The following is a 20,790-nucleotide window of genomic DNA, read 5'->3' on the forward strand; positions in this document are numbered from 1 at the left end:
TCTAGAAATACCTCATTTGAATTCTTTATTGAAAGGTTTGTGGCATTGAGGAAGAAAGCAAATTTAAAATATCTAAAAATTATTTTTCTATTGTGGGAGTAAAGTTTCTAGGAGTAATTTGAGATGAACCATATCGCTAATAAGTGGGGGGGGGAAGCTACTTGAAATTCGGCGTTCATTTTCGGATTGGTTTTTAATTCTGAGTATTGAGAGCCATCTTGTGGCCGCGCTTGTTAATGCACATCCATGGTGCTGATGTTATGGTAGCTGAAGTACTTTTCATTGTTTGGCTATAGAAAATCTTGAAGAATAAAAATTAAAAATAGATGTACTAATATTCATTATTCTGTGCTTTGAAATATTTATTTCATGAGTAACAATTAAACACATCGTCTCTATGGGGCAGGGGGACCTAAATGCATTCCACTTCCTGAATCTTGTAGCATCTTGAGCTGGGAGTCTGTCCATACAGCAAATGGATAGAAATAGCTTCTCTAAGTCATAATTACATCACCTGTCTTAGATGAATGAAATGTTTCAGGTGACTTCACATGAGATCCTGATTAAAAAAAAAAAAAAAAAAAAAAAAAAAAACATAGGAAAATCTGCTTGACCTGAAGGATTGTTTCATTACATTCATAGGAAATTCTGAAGATAAGTTACTCCTCCCTTTCCTTCCATTTTTTCTTCCTTTTCTCTTTTTGCATATATTTGTGTATGAGAGTATAAAGCAGACCTTGTAAAAGTTACATGTGTGATAACTATAATGTATAATAGACATGTATAGTATATAGATGTATGACATATGTATAATAACATAATATGTGCTATGTTAACTGTTGCTAAAAACAAATATAAATTCTAGAAGCAATGCATGCTTTAGCAAGCAAGCTGAAAAGTTTATTTGACAATCTAAAGAATTTTATTTTCCATATGCATTAGTAAATAATTGTTTTGATTACTGGAATAATAGTTGATAGTAAACTACACAGCCCAATATTTGTGTTAGTGGAAACCTTTTTTCCTCTCTGACTGAATTTGTATACTGAGGACCCTCAGAGAACTTTGGCATTTTACAGACACTTGCTCTATCATTCAGAGAAGTCATTACTTTGACTCTCAAACTAAAAATATAATCAATAATCTTATAAATTAGCACAGATAAGAAAAATCACTTAATGACTGCTTGCATTTTTTATTACTAGGGAAAAAAATGAGATTTGTAAAGAATTTAATCCAACCATTTGGGATTAAGTAAAAACAGATTGGGAACATCTCAGTTATACTGTGTTCTGATCATCTTTATCACATTGCAGGAAACTGTTTATTGTCATACTTTTAAGTAGCTCTATGACCTGTAAGGTTATGACAGAGTCTGTGAATCAATTGCTTAGTTTTGTCTTGGCAAAGGAAGAATGGTGAGAATGTAAAATTTTATGAGGAGGTGCATGATTACATTTGGTGATTCTGATGAGTAGGAAGTGAATTTCTGATAAATAATGCCCCAAAATAAGTTTCTACTGTCACCAATAGAAAGGATGAAAACTCTCCATTCCTTATTTTTACTGTAACGTTCCTTGGTTCTGTTGTATTCCGGCATTTAAAGCAATGGAATGTTGGTTCTGTTATATTCAGGCATCTAAAGCAATAGAATGATCTGATTAATTTTCATGTGTTGGGCCATTAAGTTTTCAATTGTTTCTTCAGTTTCTTGGTGATGGTACATACTCAGTATCAGAACAAGCAGAGATTAGCATGAGGGCTGATAATGCAAATTCAAGTAGGTTTCGAATTACTCAGAACAATGAGTGATAATTAAGACCTATTGTTGATAGGCCTCACCTGCAAGTGTTACATTGCCACCTGACCCAGTTACAGTAGAAATTTGTTGCAACGTAAGATTCTTTGTGGGTCTATTTTGTCTAATTCTGTCATGGATAACTTTTGGTCATTAATCTAAATCTGAAATATGACCCTCTGCGTGGTTTCCATGGTGACATATCATGCAAGTTTTAGGAGTCTGCACATTATATCTACATTTGCTTGTTGTGTCTGAGCTCCCCTTTCTGGGGTTCAGCACATTTTGAGTAGCCAAGAGGATAACTGAGCTCAGCCTCGGGCACACGTGGAGCAGGCAGGGAGCAGGAATGCTGCACCAAGCCTCTGCTGCCAGACCACTGTGAGGATTGCTGGGACTCCTACTTCAGCTGTACAGATCTGCATGAAGGCATCTAAGTGTTAGTGTCATTATCTCAAACTGAGCCCTGCCATAGCAAGCTGCTGGCAAGGAGGTCTATCTCAAATGGTCAGGCACTGTCTTTACTTTCTAGGGGCATTTCTCCACATCAGACAACATTACCTGTCCATTTTATCTTTAGCTTTAGTGGTGTACAGATTAAAGAAATATGATGGAGCTATATAGTTAACTATAGTGATGTCTTCTGAAGTAGAGTGCGAAATCTTTTCTAGGTTGCTCTCAAGATTAAAAGGCAATGCCAAAAACTGTAAGTCATCAATCTGTTTCTATAAATCTGATTAGAAGGGCTGTCTGATGCTATCACAAATGACAGGTGCAGTAGGTTTTCCTGAAGTGAACAGTCACTCGGGATGGGGGAGATAGCACCAATGCATAGGCATAGCCTCTGGGTTTCTATTCTGTGTAAAATTTCTGTATGAAGATAATCAGCCATTTCATACTTAGAGCTAAAAAACAAAACAAATTTAAAAAAAATTAAAAATTACCTGAAATCCTCAAATACAAATTAACTAAAAGAAATACTTCTGTTGAATAGCTTCAGAGGTTTAGATTTTAAATGTGTAAGCCAATTTCTAAAGGTTCTTAATGATATAATGTTACAATTGTTTTATGATATATTTAATGTAATATTTTATATTACTTATTTATATTATTATTTTCTATTGTTTACATTAATTTTATATGTCATGTGATATTTTATGGTGGCTATCAAAGGGCATAAGAAAATCAAGCAAAATAGTAAACACTTTAGAAATTTTGGCAAGCTTATCTAATTAAAAACTTGTAGGTTTTGCACAAGTCAAAGATTCTCCATTCCTTTTAATCTGATTTTAATTCTAAAATCAGTAATAACATTTTGAAACCACTGAAAACCGATGTCCTGGTAATAATTGTATGGTATATACCTGTAACAAGACTCCACAGCAGTGATGATTGCCTTAGTACTGAGTCATGATACTTGGTTCACTTCTTTAGATTCAGAGGAAGTTTCCTCCATGTTGCAAATCTATTGCTGTGTTTTGAAAGTGATTGTAGTAAATTTGTTAGAGAGTTATTTTCATAGATAGGACTAGTTTTCACTCTTAATGTAAGGGAAGAAAATCCTCTTCATATATGTTTTTATTTCAACTTCAGTTATTTCTACCATTAGAACAGCATAGAGATATTCAGTTTTGAAATAATATTACTTACTTCAAGCAGTAAAATATACAGATAAAGGGAATTGTTTAGTGTTTGCTTTTTCTAGGGTCCTAACTGCCCAGCAAACGCAGCATTACAGATACAGATTCCAATTTTAGTTAAATAACTTTGCAAAGCCTTTTGAGTTTGGACTGCTCTTGAAGAAGGCAGGACTGTGAAATGGAGCGTGTGAAGGATATAATAATTAGAGCAAATATGGCTATTGTACAGAAAACAATATAATTAAAAGGTTAAAGAAAATGAAATTTACAGTACAGTTTTTAACTCTTTTGAATTACTAGCAGTAATGTATGCACATTAGGTAAACAGAGTATGAAAAACGGAAATGAATCCAGGCTGGAGAGGGACTGTCAAAGCAGAACAGCAATTCTCCTGTCACTTGTGTACTGCTGTGCACTGCACTGAGAAAGTAGCAATCTCCTTTCTCCCTCTCTGCTAGGTAATTAAGTCTCCATGGTATGCTTGATATAAATGGGAAATTTTCTTAAATATACAGTCTGTGTGCTGTGTGGGCAAAACATTTAAACTTGGCTTGCTGAATGAACTGTTTAGACTGCTTTAAAGTAATCGTGTACAAATTACAGAATCTTAATAGTAGTTTTGACAGAGGATTTCTAATGTAGTTTACAAACCCTAGACAAAGGAGATGGCTGAATTAACGTTGACACAATACAGTCACAGTCGGTGCAAGTGTATTATAAAAATTATTTGCACAAGAAAATAAATGTTCCTTTACTGAAAAAAAAAATTGAGCAGTGTGTAATTTTTACATGCTTGAAGAATAGTAATGGTAGAATACAATTTCTCAAAGTCAAAATTAATTATACTTAATTGTGTCATCTCTATGATTTTTAAACTTAACAATTATCTTGTAGGCTTCAGGAAGTATGAAACATAAAGCTGATAATTGACATAAAATAATCAAACTATAAAGGCTGGATCTGGAGGAACTTTTTTTGTTGCTTTGTTTCCATTTCTTTGTTTCACTGAAGTAGCGAAGAGGGGCACAATAATCATTAAAACCTATTTCTTCCAGTGGATAGAGTTTAAAAGCACAAGGGATCTTAAAATTTAGCAGAGGTCTGTGGAAATATGCCTTCACTTGGCACTGAGTCTGGCTATGAAGTCAAGCTCTTTGAACTGCTCCTTTCTTAAAGCAGCTGGTTTCATCTGGTAAAAAGCCTGATAGTTGCCTCTGTTTAACTGACAATCAGTCTCTAAATTCCCAGGTCTGCTGGCCAGAAGAGCATAGTTATATAAACCTTTTTGTTACATCACTTATTAGGTGCTACTTCTATGCCCTTTCAAGTGTGTAAAAAATTTGTGTTACCTTTGAAACTGACTTTGAACAATGTTTAATAGCCCACGGGCTTTACAGTTAAGCTCTGACATTGCAGAGATTCTGAGAGCAGCTTGCTGGTAATTTAGAGTAAAACTAACAAAAAAGACAACGTAGTTGCCAAAGGTGTGATAATAAGCTGACTGCAGCATTGATAATAAGTACTGAGTCTTATGGAGGCAGTTTCTTATGGAGGCAGTTTCTAAGATACATTTTTTTTTCTCCTGAAAGTGGAGTAGGAAAAAATATGAACCACTAAGACACAGATAATTCTGAGAGAGATAAAGTTACAGAAATGTGATGGGATCTGCATTTGGGTCAGGACGTGGGTACAAGGAATAAAAAATTCATGATGAAGCAGGTTTCACTCATCCCAAAACTTACAAATCTATTAGTTTCTTAAGGGTTTTTTTTTTTTCCCTGTTAGTACTTCATCAGATAAATTATCACTCATAAATAATTGGATGAGACCATGTGACCACTGTAGTATGGAAATACATAGATATCTAAACATTTTTATTTTCATTCAAAATTTCTCAAAAATGTTTTTCTTGTAAGATTCGATATTTGGTGACAGCGAGCTACCTTTCAAATCCTTAACATTTTCTTACATATCAAGGACACAGAAGGAATAAAACATATGGTTCTGATACTTGTTTAATGTACTGTTAGCAAACAAAAAAAAAAGTGTGTTAACTTTTTATGGGATGCTAATTACTTTATGAATTTTCTTGCATTTTTCTTATGAACTAGGATACATCTATAAGAGAAAAAATATTTTTTCTCATGCTGCAGATGTGCTGCTGCTCTTTTCTTCTAGAAGCTGAGATTATGTAGTTAAGTCACTTAATGAATGGAGGGTACAATTTGGCGTTTTTAGTTTAAGAACTTGTACTGCTTTTATTTCATTGACTCACATTTTCTTTATCCAGTCCTGCTTGGCATTATGTTTACTTCTTCCATCTAGAAGCTAGAAGAGTGGGGGGGGGGGGGGAAAAAAAAAAAAAAGCCACAATGCCAAATCAAAAGGCAGTTAATGCCTGCTGTATCTTTCTAAAAGGAAACAGTTATTTTCTCGTTTTAAGATAAATAGTTTAGTTTTTCATGATCCCCCATACTCATGCTAGCGTAAAACTGCTTGAAAACCCTATAGATTATTAATTCATACAATTACCTACAAACTTGTAAGAGAAATTCCGTTCTTCTCAATAGTCTCGATAGTCTTCAGTATGTCACTTTGCATAGGAGTAAAGTTGTGGCAGGACTTTTATAGTTTAATAGTTTAGTTAGGAAATGAGGAATACACTTGATGATACACAGATGCATTTGTTTTTTCTTTTAGCGGTAATAATGTCTCTTTATAGTTTTTGGTGAGGATTTGCAATAAAAATAATGATGAGAAGTCATAAGTAAGCTGCAGCTGTACTGGAAAGACCTTGAGAACACTTTCTACTTTAGCCATCTCAGAGTAAAAATGCATCTAATATTTTCATGGCTCAGCAGAGTGGCAGTTTTGAGTATTACAGAGAAGCAAAGGAGGTTTTCTCAAATATAACAAACTCTTTTACAGAAACCATGCAATCTCAGCTTTCAGTTGAAGCGGAAATATTGAAATCTCTGCACAGTTAAGCACAGAAACAAAAGGTTTAACTAGGTCTCCAGAGGATGTCAGTGTATGAACTGAAACTGCTACAAATTTATCCTATCTGTTGCCATACTGCACTTGCATGTCATCAAACTCTCACTATATCAATTTCTTTTCATTGCTGTATATCTTTCCTACTACTTGGTTTCCTAACAGGAAACCGAAAATGCCTTCTCCTGTCAGCAAATCAGACCAAGACTGATGACTCCGTGTATTCCAAGTGGTTAACAAATATGACAGCAGGACTTCTTATCTGAAGGGCAGAGTATAGGTACTTTTCAGAATTTTACAGGTTTTGTGTATGTACTCCCAGAGGGTGAATGGTATGATTCTGAATAGCTGTGTTTACACAGAATAATTATTTTTCATCCTAGGTTCTTACACCTTTTTATGAGTATAATTAATTCGTACAGTTTTAAGGCACCTTTATCTGGTTTTAACTGAATTATTAGGTTGCATTGGTCCATGTTGCAAAATTCTAATTCAAGTTGAGTTAGTGTATTATCTATACAACTGGTTTGGGTTTTTTTTGTTTTTTTTTTCCCTCTTACAGCAGGTAGGCATTAAGAGAGGCGAATCTGAGCCAATAGTGCGCCCTGGCAGCCCAAAGGGCCAAGCATACCCTGGGGTGCACCAAGCCCAGCACTATCACCAGGCAAGGGAAGAGACTGTCCTGCTCTGCTCTGCGCTGTGTGGCCACACATCCAGCACTGGGTGTAGTTCTGGGTGCCATCAAACAAGAAGGAACAAAGAGTGTCCAAAGGAGGGCTACGAAGATGGGAAAGGGCTAGAAGGCATGATGTATGAGGAACAGCTGAGGTCCTTTGGTTTGTTCAAGCTCAGAGCAGAGGAGCTGAGGGGGAGGCTCATGGCAGCTGCAGCTCCTCACTGGAGTAGGAGGGGCAGTGCTGAGCTGGGCTCTATGGTAAATGGGATAGGACCCAGGAGAAACACATGAAGCTATGTCACGGGAGAGTCAGGTTGCAGATTAGGGAAAGGTCCTTCACCAGAGGGTGGTGGGCATGGAGCAGGCTCGCCAGGGCAGTGTCATGGCCCTAAGCTGTTGGAGTTCAAGAGGAGTTGGGACAGCGCTCTCAGCCATACAGTTTGAGTTTTGTCTGGTGCAGTGTGGAGACAGTAGTTGGAATCAGTGATCTTTGTGGGTGCCTTCCATGATGCACACAAAGAGGATAAAGTTCAGAAGAAAACCAGTTGTAATACTGTAATACAGAAAATAACTCCTGAATTGTGTTCCTGATGATTTCACTTGAAGAACTGTTATCTTTACATTGATAGAATATACTGTGGAGGAATGTGTTTAAGCAAAGCAGTCACACTACTCTCCTCTTTCTCCTTCAGAGGTATTTTTAGAGCACTTTACAGAAGTTACTGAGATGATTTCAGTAAATTGATCAGAGCAGTAACTCATAGGTTTAAACAATTCTAACTTTAATGCAGTGAACTTAAATCTCCAGGGGGAGACAATTAAATTATTGACTCTTCCAGGAGAAATTCAAACTGATTCACATTTATTTGCTAGAATTACCTTCTTCAAATACTATCTTGCTGGGTACCCACTAATTATAACTCAGTGAAAGAGTAAGTGTTAGACAGAGATATTACACTGGGATAACTGTACAAAGTTAATAGCTAGATACATTAAAAGACTGGAGATTTAGAGAATGAGTGTGCATACTTATTAAGTAGAATAGTATATTGGCCAGCCTACATCCACCCAGAAATGATCAGTTAGGTCATGTAAGTCCTCTTTGTTGAGTAAAGCTCTCAGTAATCCTTGAGTTCTTGACAGGAATCAGCCTCACTGTGATCAGTCAGTGACAGCAATGCTGTTGTTCCCAGGAAAGAGCAAGGGAAGTAATGTGAGGGCATATCAATACAGAAGCACTGTCTCAATCCAACACATTGAACTGTTGTGTATATTTTTAAGGTGAGCTTCATCACAAGTTTTTTATATGTAACTTAGGTTTCTACAGCCAGATTAAACTGCACCTTTATTTCTGTTAATATGAAATAGCCAGTGAACAAATCTCCAGTCGTGTAAAATAAAGAAAAAAAACAACTCTCTAGTTTCATAATTTCTAAGTCTGCAAACCTGAATGCATTTAATGCCATTTCTCTCAGTCCTCGTATGTATAGATGTCCTGTTAATTGTTTTTGTATTTATGGAGCAGGAGTAGGCCCAAAGATGGAATCTTCAACTTGTCATTTTTTCATTCTGCGTTTCTCAGACCCCCTTCACTTTCTTAGTGGATCTTACTTTAATCTAATGAATTTTGAAAGGCATTCATTATTCTTTAAATGAGTCAGGTAGATCAGATTCAGCAGCACAGTTATGTGTATGAATGAAGTAAAGAAGGCTTTTGTCTTCTTGCAGCTTTAAGAAATGTAGAAGGTCAGTGAAAGAGTTACAGATTCTGATCTCTTTAGGAAAGATACAAATTCATTGTTTTGGAAATAACTGAACATTCATCACACACTAGTAGCATTAATAGAAACAGCCATTCAGTACCTTATTTTGTTTGTTTTAGGTCTTTGTGATACCTATGCTGAGTGCCAACACTCAGCAGATGAGGCTAACGAGGCTCATAATTTGCAGAGTGCTATGACAGTGCAAAGAACAAAGGATGGGAATGAAATGCTCAGCATTGCCCAAACCAGTGAACAAATATGATGGTGCATTGTGAGCAAAATGCAAGTGCTGCCCTATTGTGAACTCTGCAGAGGGAAAATTATGATGATTGAGTCTTACAATCAGATGAGTGAGGTTTTGCTGCAGTAGGGCAATCATGAGAAAAATCCTAGAATACCCTGTGCAATTTCTGTTGCTAGAGGGAAATTCATGATTGTCAAAAAGTGTTATTAGGGAAAAAAAACACTGAAATTCAAAGTTGCAAACATATTCCCAGAATTTAGAAGCAGAACAGAGGAAGAAGTAATCTACAGAAAGAAAAATAAAATCTGATTTTACCAACTAATGGCAATCTTTGTCCAAGAAAAGCACAGCAATCTGAGATCAGTGAAGATACTAACTTTTGTTTCACCTTTCACCTATTAAGAAGTAAATTATTGGCAGCTGCTTCTTGTAATTAAACTTTATTATCTTTTTTTAGTGGTTTTTTAAATTTATTTATTTAGATAAAATAAGAAAAAAATCTATAAGCCTATTAAAAGTTTAATTCTTGATGGTTTGTTTAGGATATATATATAGTTCAGATAAAAAGCATGTGGTGCATGGTCTGTAGGAATGATAACACCTTTGGGATACCAGGTGCAAGTAAAGGAAAGGAGGACTGTGAAGGAAGTTATCTTTTTTGTTGCTGATTTAAGTCTTTGGTGAAATGCCCTAAGGCTTGTTTAAATGTTTAAATGTTCAGGGTTTGTTTGCTACATATGCCTAATTTTTTGTCAAAATTAAGTACATTCTTCCATGTCTAATTGTGATATTTTTAATGTCTTGATCAAGATGAGCATGAAATTTAAAATTTTTAAAGGAGAAATATAGATGTCAGCAAGCTAACTAGGAATTTATTTACTACATGGTATATTAGATACATGCGCACATGTAAACAGAGGTCATAAATCTGCAGCCCTCTTGAGTGATATGGGCGGGGAAGGAAAATCAATTCTAATCAGACGACCAGTGCCCAGAGGTCATAACTTCTTCATACACCTGAGGCACTTAGTAACATTTCATATAAATTTTAAGCAAAATGCTTTAGTCTGTAATAAAGCAAGATGAGGGATACTCTAGCATTTTATAGTTTCACTTCTATTATATATGTAGGGCACTCTAAAAATAGTGCCTCCTATTTATTTCCATGGAAACAACAACAGATACAAAGAGCACAATAACACTGTTTGATAGAATTTTCAGCTACACAGTACTCTTTTTCAACATAGTCACCACCATTAGCCATGCATTTTCACCAGCAATGAACTAAAGCCTTCATGCTGCACTCATGAAAATCTGCGTGGCTTTCCAGAATGTGGTTTGTCTTTCACTGCTGAAATATACCACCCACTGATTGTCTGTGCTCAAATCCTCTGGTCCCCATAAACATTCAGCAAGCATCAATGAATGTCAATGGGTGTGATTTTCTTCCACATGGAGGAATTCAGTGACACACCTTTGCTTCATACATACTTCCATGTCAGATACCATTTTGTCAGACTTCCTCTCTACTGCCATCTGTCATGCAGCAACAAAACATAATATTGGCAAAAAGGTTCATCCTTTACTGTCATACTACCAACATCTGCCTCTGACATCGTGGGACAAAATAGTAAAATAGGAAGCATTACTTTTGGAGCAGACTTCATTGTAATTGTTGGTTTTGCTGTCTCTAGAACCACTTACATCTGGATTTAGTAGAACAATCATGCAATTCATTGAAGGAAACATTTAAGAAAGTTTGTCTGCAAATATACTGCCATTAAGGGTGTACATAGTGTAAGCAGTCACCTAAGCTGTCACTGAGATATCTCTGATTTTTAGTTTTTTCTTACATGTACTCAAGTGTTTGTAAAATTTGGTACCTCAGGTGTTCTTGAACTAACTTCGTAATTTCAAATGTCCACAAATTTACTAAAGAAACTAAAGTGATTTCAATACAATTAATGAAGTCTTCAGTATCTTCAGGTTAGTTTAGTAGATTTTAGGAGCATGTGAATATTCTTTCTAAACACACAAATGTTTGGTATAGCTGTAACTGCATGTTTTTACAGGATTAAAGCTTGTACTTGAATCCTAGTCAGACTGTCATTGCCATGTTTTAGTGTGTTCTCTCGCACAAAATGTTCCCTTTTCCCTTTTTTCTGTGTTCACAAGTTCCTTTCTCTGAAGTACTGGTATATACCAGAGGTTCATTTAATTATAAGAGAAGGCTCTAGGGGGACCTTATAGTGGCCTTCCAGTACCCGAAGGGGACCTAGCGAAAAGCTGGGGAGGGATGAGGGACAGGATGAGGGGAATTTTTGTTTAACTGGAAGAGGGTAGATTTAGAATAGATATCAGGAAGTAATTCTTTACTGTGTGAGTGTGGTGAGACACCGGAACAGGTTGCCCAGCAAGGTTGTGGGTGCCCCCTCCCTGGAAGCATTCAAGTCCAGGCTGGATGGGGCAGGAGGGAAGTTTATTGTCCTATAGTAGGGGGTTTGGACAAGATGATCTTAAAGGTCCCTTCCAAGCCAAACCATTCTATGATTCTATAAACAAATAAAAGTTTCCCCCCATATATAGAAAAATATTTGATTCTTCTAGTTTCCTATTTCTAAATTGGCCCATTTTTCCATGGGAGTTAGGCAACATAAGCGTTAAGGTTACAAACAGAAGTATGTAATTTTTTAGATTGTGCGAGTTTAAGAGCAAGATTTTCAGCTATGGGTAATATATGGAGTGTAATTTTTGATGTTGAATAATTGCGCTTTTTGAAAAATGGTTACCTTTAGATCTGCAAAATAGACATGTGAGACCCATGAAGCTCTACTAAAAAAGTAGAATTTCTGACAGCTGTTCTATCACATACAAATATGTGCTTTTTTTTTAAGATACAAGTTAATTGTGTTGTTTAATGCTTACAGCAAGTTCTGAATGTAGTCAAGATCAATCCAAATTGCTGTGTCGCAATTATTCGTTGCTTTGCTACTGAAGTGAATTTTCTACATGCCTTTTGTCTGTGGGATTTGTTGTTGATGTATTATAAATGCAATCTTTGGTGCCTTTGTGTTTATTATAATGCGCTTGTTTCCATTCTGTCTCATAAAAAAAACATGTCATGAACTGTTTCTTTTTTTAATTCATTTTTTAAGCATTGTAGCATTAATTAAATTTGCCAATAATTAATGTATAGTTAAAAGCTGAGTTTGATTTCCTTTAAGTAAATAGGAAATAGTTATGCCTGAAACAGAAAAGATTGGACATTGAGAAGTTGAGAATTGTGAAGGTAGGAAAAGTGTTTTTCCTACAGTATTTTTCTTTTAATGTCCTCTTTTATAATTGCATTCCCATCTCCCTATTTATTTCTGTGTTTGCAGAGACTTATTGTTCAAGTTTGGCAGTATGCCAGTAATACAAACTGTATTTTTCTTTACCCAGTCTGTATCTCTTAAGTCAACTTTGAGTGGCCATGTGTCAGGTACAAATAAATATAGAGATTGAAAAAAAATAATAATAATTTGGTCTATAATTAATTCACTGTAATCTGCAGGGCTAAAAATAGAGTGTCAGAAAAAAAAAGGAAAAAGAGAAAAATAAATGTTATTATCCTGTGGCCTATAGAAAAATAATGATTCTCTGTTGACAGTGATAATAATGAAATCTATTTTGGGGAAAGATCAGCATCATTACAGGAACCCTTCTGGTGTCATAGTTAGCAGTGATCAGGTTTGGAAGACAGTGGTTTGCAAAAGAGATGGGATAAAAATAAAAGGTGTTTGTGACAAATAAATGCATTGAAATATGAAGATCTGAGGAACCAGTAGCCAGGGTCCAGGATAAAAAGAGGTTGCATAGAGCGTGCTCTGTGTCCTTCTATTTAAACTTATAAAAGCTTATATTCTAAGTTTTTTATTCTTTTATTCTAGTTTACACCTGGGCTATTCTTTCTTTTCTCCTGTCATCCATCTTAGCTGTAATAAAAGAGCTGTATTTTTTGTGATACTTGAATTTTGGCTTAAAGCCTTGTTTCTGAAAAGAAAGAGCGTTGTTTCCAATTGGCTACAATGGCATGAGCTTTGACGGCGTGGGTTTCCTGTCTAAGTGTTTGGGTTTATTTTTTTCTTCCTTGCTCCTTCTGGAAGGCATGCTTCAAAGTGATTTGAGTTTTAGATTTTAGTGTACAAAAGTGAAAAATACTATCTTTTCTCAACTCTGAGTCCCTCTTCAGTTCATGAGAAGCATGGTAAAACTGGCACCCAGCAGTAAGGGAGACATTCTTTACGTGCATCTTATGCAGAGGGAGGCTGGAGGGTGAGATTTTTCCAAACTGATACTCCATCCTCCCATATATGGAAAAGGTAAAAGTGAGGGGTAGGTAAACAGTTTGGTTACTTGTTGTCAGCTTCTTAATCCACACTGTGCCAAGATGCAATGGCAGGAGGTGGGAATGGTATCCCTTCCTGCTTGTGGCCTGCTACTTAAGCCTGTTTTAGCTGCTTGCATAGACTGAAAGACTTTTAAGGAAAAGAGATACGTGAATTGTCCATTCCAATGTCCATACTGGTTATCAGTAGATTTGGAACTCTGTTTACATTAAGCTGTATTTTTAAAAATAGTATTCTTTGAACAGTGAGGTGTATTCTTTGGAAAGCATGAAAATGATTCAAATTCACTTACAGCAAATTGTGACATACTGGTGCTAACAAAAAGTTCAGTGTTAATATAAATGGTTCCTTTCATATGACTCAGAATAATATTCAGTTGTTTATTTTTCTGTATTTTTTTTAAATACAGTGCTTCTTGTACTGCAATTGAAAGTGAATTTAATATTTATGCTTTTCTATTCTAGGTACAGAGATCCAGAAATAAGCAGTTGCGTGAGCTGTTTCCAGATGGATTTAGTATTCATCATGCAGGAATGCTGCGGCAAGACAGAAGTTTGGTCGAGAACCTGTTCTCTAATGGACATATCAAAGTCCTAGTTTGTACAGCTACACTTGCTTGGGGTGTCAATCTTCCTGCTCATGCTGTTGTTATTAAGGTAAGAGCTTATATTATTCTGCACATGGTTATCTGTCTCAAAACAAAGATAGCAAGATCTTTATTGTGGGTTTGGGAGCTGGAGAGGAAATGTCTGATGGACTTGAAATGTTATTTATATCTCATTAAACTGATTCTTACTAGTGGGAGCCTAGTTTGTATAGTAAAGATTTAAATATATCGAAGATTATGAAAGGATTAGTTAAAGTACACTTCTGAAATCATGCTGTATTTGCCTAATTTCAGTATTCAGCTCATCAGGATTATGTTCATGTGTATTTATGTTAATTTTTATTAACTTTTCCTCAATCAGGGAACACAAATATATGCTGCGAAAAGAGGCTCCTTTGTTGACCTTGGAATTTTAGATGTCATGCAGATATTTGGTCGAGCCGGACGGCCTCAGTTTGACAAATTCGGAGAAGGCATCATTATTACAACTCATGATAAACTCAGTCATTACCTGACTCTTCTTACTCAGCAGAATCCAATTGAAAGCCAGTTTCTTGAAAGTCTTGCCGACAACCTAAATGCAGAGGTAATTTTTGAATTATTTTGAAAAACTAACAAATCTAGAAGGATTAATATTATTTGAAACAAAAAAGAAAAAGTGTTATTTTCACAATTCAAATATCTAAAATGGAATCTTTGTTACTGTAAGCATGTATTTTACAGAGGAATGAACTGCTAGATATGAAAATGTCAGGGGTCTTATACAAAAGTTAGTAGATATTAGAAGTAGTATGGAGGACCAAAATATTAAGGTAAAGCTGTAGAAACACATAGCAAACTAAAATCCTCAAGAGATGAAAACATGTTATTATATAAGTAAACTTACTTCAGTTGGTTGACTGCAACATAGCAAGAATAACATATTTATCTTAAACTCTTGTTTTCGGTGTCAGATTCACAGTGGTAACCAATGGTAACTGGTTTATTATAAATTGCAAGTTCTCAGTTTGCTTCAAGTTCAAAGAAAATGCATTTGATTATTTAAAGTGCTATGGTTATAATGAGAGTACCAGCTTCCAGTGTATTAAAACTATTCAAAAACTATCTAATTTATTAACCAGTTAAGAATCTGTGTATACAGACATACACTTTTTTACAAGAAACCTTCAGAAATTTAAACTTTCTTAAGATAGAGGCATTCAGCTAAAGTGTAATATTCAGCTTTTTTTTTTTTAAAGAGTGCAAGTGAATTTACATTCATTAAATATTTTATGGAGAGGAAGAAAAGGTTAAGAAGTCATAGAATCACAGAATATTTTGGTTTGGGTCCCTTAAGATCATCTAGTTCCAACCCACCTGCCATGATAGGGGCACCTTCCATTAGACCAGGTTTCCCAAAGACCCATCTAAACACGCCTTGAACATTGCTAGGAATGAGGCACCTACAACTTTGTTAGGCTGAGTTGAGATCTCAGAAAAGCAGAGTGTCGTAGGAGAATTACCTTCCTCAGCTTCCTGTCCACACTTACAATTGGCTTTCTAGTCTGCATGCGCACATTGCTAACAGTCAAAGGAAAAAGGGCTCTCTGTGGTTAGAATAGAAATGATAAAACATAAAAAAATTGTCCAAAAAAACCCCAATTTGTTGCAACAATTTTAGATAAGACTAGCAACAATAAAAGCAATCTTATTCATGAAGCTTTATTCAGATTTTTATCTTAAAAAAAGGTATTTGTCCAAGTAAGTATATATTTTTTGCTAAGTTATTTCTTTTCAAATATGTAAACTTGACTGGAATTCTAAATGTAGAGGAAAGCTCTGTTGAAATGTAGTGACTTTTAACAGTAATAGTCTATCCAAGTAGTACTCTGAAAAATATTGCTAGTACACGGCAGAAATAATTTGGTTACATCAAAGGTGCAGCTTTAAGAAGTTAATTCTCCCACCTTGTCAAAATAATAGAACGGCAGAAGAAAACATTAGTTTTGTAGTGTGTATCCATCTAAACTTATGCAATCAAAGATACACATGAAGTATATCACGTGCAGTATAATGAAAAATATTTAAACTAGCAGTTCTACCATAGATTTGGGGATTTAGAGAAAAGTGCAGAAAACTATTTATCTAGTGTAGACAGAAGATTAAATTTTCAGTTTCGGCAATAACAAGCAAATATTCTGTATGAAGTGTAAATAAATGAATATATAAAAGTGATCAAAAATAAACTGTTATGGTTAGATGCCAGAATAAAATAGTATAGGCAATATTTTATTTTATTCTCCTAGCCACAATAGTAAAGTATAGAAAAGTATGTTCTATATTTCTTTAAAGGCCACCTATTTCTTTTTTCTTTTTCGAACTTTAGGGTAATTGTAGTTTTATCTGAAAATAGCAGTCTACTCATGGCTTTAAAGTGGTGTAGGTGATGTGGCTTCAGTACAGCTAAAACAGATGAAGTTGCAGTGAGAGGTTTGTTAATCACTGTGATAGTTTTTTAGTAAAAGCACAAATGCAAAATGCTGAAAGCCAGTGGGGTAACAAGGGCATGAAACTGCTATTGTTTTGTTATCTGAGTGCTGTTATGATATTCAAGAAAAAATTAGTGCCTGCCAGATTACAGGAAATCAATGCTTAGAGCAGTTACAAGAACTTCTCGTGTCAGGTTTTGGGTTGTTTGTTTTGGTAAATAACTTCATTTCTTTATATTTGGTATCAGCTTAAACTTCTATACGTTCTGATTTGATCCTAGTCAGTGGAATATTCTGAGAAGGATACAGGAGTTTTTGAAATCATGTTGTAGCTGGTGATGACTATTCTGAAGGCTGCAGTGTTCTGAAAAAGTAAATACATTTAAAATGTAATCCATCATATTGACCAGTAGTTAGTCTTAGGAAGCACACTCAATTTTTGCCATCTTTTATAAATACTATGCTTTTGTCAGCAACAATAGCACTATATGAAGACTAACTGTATGTTGTTGACTGATTTGTCACAGAAATGTAGACAGTAAGCTGATGCCCATTGGTATTTTTACCATAACCGAGACTTCTATGAGCAACAGAAAATCTGCAGTTATATAACAACATTACATGGTTTACGAAGAGAGTCTGCTTTTGCTACAAACCATTCAGGGAGTTCAAATGCTCCAAATGCCCATGCTGTGGTTGTAAAGAGAAACCAAAGAAAGGCCAGAAGTACCTCTAAACTCCTGGAATTCTTAATTTATTATAAGCAAATCAATAGCTGAATTAAAAACAAATAAAATGAAGACAACAGTTGGAAACATAGGAAGACTCCAGGCTTCCAAAAGCAAATGTGCTTGATCAGGTCTCTTGCCAGGAGTGGGTAGCAGCTATGAATGAGGCAATGATTCGTGTATTTGATATAATGCAGTGTGTAATCCAAGCTGCACAATCACAAAGTGGAATTCAGAGCCTTGAATTTTGTAGCCAGGTTTATGTTGTGCGGGAAAGAAAGCTTGGATAATGAGGGGGTAAAATGTGAGTATTTTTAATTCTGATTTCATAATGAATTCTATAGAAGTAGGAAATTTTCAAATAGTGATAGACAAAGGAATAGATCCACTTCTATGGAAGGAACGCACAGGCATACCTGCATTCTTCAGATCAGTACCAAGGAAAATAGGACATGACATAATAGAGTTTTATGAAGTAAGAATGACATGACAAAATACTGTACTTTTCTGGGGACAAGAACCAGGAAATACTTGCTGGGTTGAGTCAGTGACAGGTTCAGAAAATGCAAAAGGTTGCCAGCTGGGGAGTTAGATTGTGGAACTGCTCACTGCAGGCAGTTGTGTCTAGTGTAGCTCAAAGTCTGTATGAAAATGGCATAAAAATCTGTGTAGAGCTATTAAATGCCAGGGTATTATCTTTAACTGAAAATCTCGAGTTGCATTATTTTAAGAATTCAGAGGAAATTTATGTGGTGCTTGCTTATCTTTAGCTAACAGCGGATGCTGAAGAGCAGTCTCAGAACAGCATGTTGATTTGAGTGCCCACTATATTTGTTTCTAGAAAAGCTAGGTTGTGGGAAAAGCTGAAATACACCCAACTTCATTGAGTTGATACCAAAGATAAGACTTCAACACATCTATCCACTGAGAATTCTATCCTGTGGACTTGCTTTGGGTTTTTTGATTTTTTGTTTGTTTGTTTGTTTCCTTCTTCTAGAAATGAGCAGAAGAGTAGTAAGTAGCACATGATGCTCAGCGTAGGCATGGAGATACTCCCTTTTCCTTTTCTGCTGATGCTGTGCCCACTGGGCATAGTGGAAAGTAAAACACAAAATAAATTAATTGGTTAGTATTCTTAACTGAGAGGAGAGAGTCCTGGGTCAGTTGACCAGCTGGCAAACAGAAAATACCTACAGCTGTATTTTTTTTTTTTTTTTTTTTTTGGAATTACAGGAAGAAGGATAAGATGCAGGGGGATGTGGTTTAATTAGGCCATAAACTTTAACTTATCTGGGAACTATCATCAATACTTATACAATGCAGGTCACCATTCCTTCCCTAATTGTTTCCACCTGATAGAACCCTCCCTGTCAGCCACAGCTGGACCCCAGCTTGTTTCTGGGGCTTCTTCCTTCCCCTAGGAGCTGGAAACAGGAGAAAATTTGCAGCACTGGACAGTAGAAATACTTTCCCCTAGAGATGTTCTTTTCCATGCATTTCCCTACAATTTTGTTGTTGAGCCAGAAAGATAAATAAGATGCTGCTTTGGTTAGGGTGGACCAAATCTAAGCTAGTTTTTGCCTTTCTCAATCTAAAGCTTTTCGTCTTGGTGGAGTATGAGCTGCAACAGGTATCAGAAGAGACAGAATTCCTTCAAAGCCTTTCTAAAGACGTTACTGAGGAGTTGAGTGACTACATGGCTCATCTGGGCATGATGCATACACTAGGGGGAGGTGAAGTTTTGTGCCCTGGTCCTGGGAAGTGACCTGACCTGTATGAGACCAGTGACCTCATCAGTGACTGCTGCTTGCAGTCAACGTTTTGTGATAACTGGTGCAAACAACACACTGGAACAATCTCACCCCAAGGAGTTTGTGGAGTCTCCTTCTCTGGAGATATACACCTGGATGTTTTCCTGTGTAACCTATTCTAGGGAACCAGATTTAACAGGGAGGGTTGGGCTGTGTGATCTCCAGAGATCCCTTCAACCGCTATGATTCTGTGATTCTTTATATTACCTGCATAACTACTGTATGGTTTACTGGACGCTAGAAAATTTAGAATTTTTTTCTTTAATGAAGAATCACCTTATCTATTGGCTCTATGAATACTAAATGTCCTTGAACCTAGCAAAGATCTCCTAATTTTGTAAATCATTTGTTTTGAAATTACTCTTAGGTGTTTGCATTAATGGGATTACTCCTGTGTCACTCGCTGTTTGAAAATGTGTGCTTTTGTTAAATCATCTGTGAGAGCTTTACTTGAACACTAGATGGCAGCAAATAATTAGAAGTAGCTTATCTTTTTTCCTCTGCATAGTATTCAGTGAATGTTCATCGAAATTGGCGGAGTGTAGTGTTACATTAACTAGTGTTACATTAAATTAATTACTTATAACCCAATGTTTTTTTCTCATTTTTTTCTTTTAACTGTGAAAATACTTAATTTGCCAGTAATAAAATGAGTTATTTGAAAGAAAAAAAAAAGGCTTTTTTTTTTTTTTTAATTTTTGAATTGTCAGATTTCACTGTCTTCTAAAAGGATAATTTTATCTTTTTATGATTGTGAAAGTGAGGGTAAAATGTTATGCCTGGACAATGTTGTTATACTATTTCAAGTTGTGCAATGAGATAGATTTGAATGGTGGAATCAGATGCTGAAATTAACCTTCAGTAGCAAACAGAGTAATAATGTGCAAGCTGTATTAAATGTCATCCCTCTACTAGTCTGTGAAAAACTGAATTTTTAAAAATGTTTTCTAGCTACTTCCACACGTTATATAGCAATACACTTTGTAAAACAACAGAATGGGGCTTCCCCTGGCCTTTGTATGCTGTTGAACAGAGAAACACTTCAGAAACAAGCGTGGATTGCTTCTTGATACTAGTCATTGAAATCAACAATGTTTTAAGTTATTTAAGCTTTTAACTGAGGGCAGAACCGTCTTGCATTACTATTTTTGAATAGCTATGAATAGCTATTGCTATTATAGCAATAGCTATTATGAATAGCTATGAATGGCTATTTATGTTATTTCAAGATGAATTTCTATGGTGTTTAATGATATTTGGATCTGAACATGTGTATAAAATCACTTTTATAGGGTTTTATAGTTTTTCCAAATCAAGAGGCATGCTCACATGAAAGCCAAGCACCCACAAAACAAAAATAACGTTAAAAAATAATATTGACAGATCACAGAATTTCAGCAAGAGGAATTTTTGCTTGTTTTAAGGAACTAGTCACAACCAAAAAATATTTGTTTCTGAGGCAAACAGGAAATATTAAATTCTCCCACTAAAATCAAATTAAATAGAACAAGCAATAAATTTGTTCTACTGAATGTAGCTAATGGAAAATATTGCTGAAGTTGCTGTGTAACAATGTCTATACCATAAGTAGTCTGAAAAACCGTAAGTAGTTTGAAAAGAACTACTGAATTAGAAGAAGTTACTGAGAAAAAAAAAAAACAAAAAAACACTTT

At 35.5% G+C, this 20,790-nt stretch overlaps 1 protein-coding gene across 1 annotated transcript in view; it reads left to right on the forward strand.

Moving 5' to 3' along the window:
* Positions 1-20,790, forward strand: part of ASCC3 (activating signal cointegrator 1 complex subunit 3) — a 260,498-nt gene that overhangs the window by 147,059 nt on the left and 92,649 nt on the right. The window contains exons 15-16 of the mRNA NM_001305211.2: positions 13,968-14,159; positions 14,472-14,696. Coding sequence (NP_001292140.1) covers positions 13,968-14,159; positions 14,472-14,696 — 417 coding nt within the window. The remainder of the gene's footprint in view (positions 1-13,967; positions 14,160-14,471; positions 14,697-20,790) is intronic.

The sequence above is a fragment of the Gallus gallus genome, chromosome 3 (genome assembly GCF_016699485.2).
Source record: "Gallus gallus isolate bGalGal1 chromosome 3, bGalGal1.mat.broiler.GRCg7b, whole genome shotgun sequence".
Lineage (NCBI taxonomy): Eukaryota > Metazoa > Chordata > Aves > Galliformes > Phasianidae > Gallus > Gallus gallus.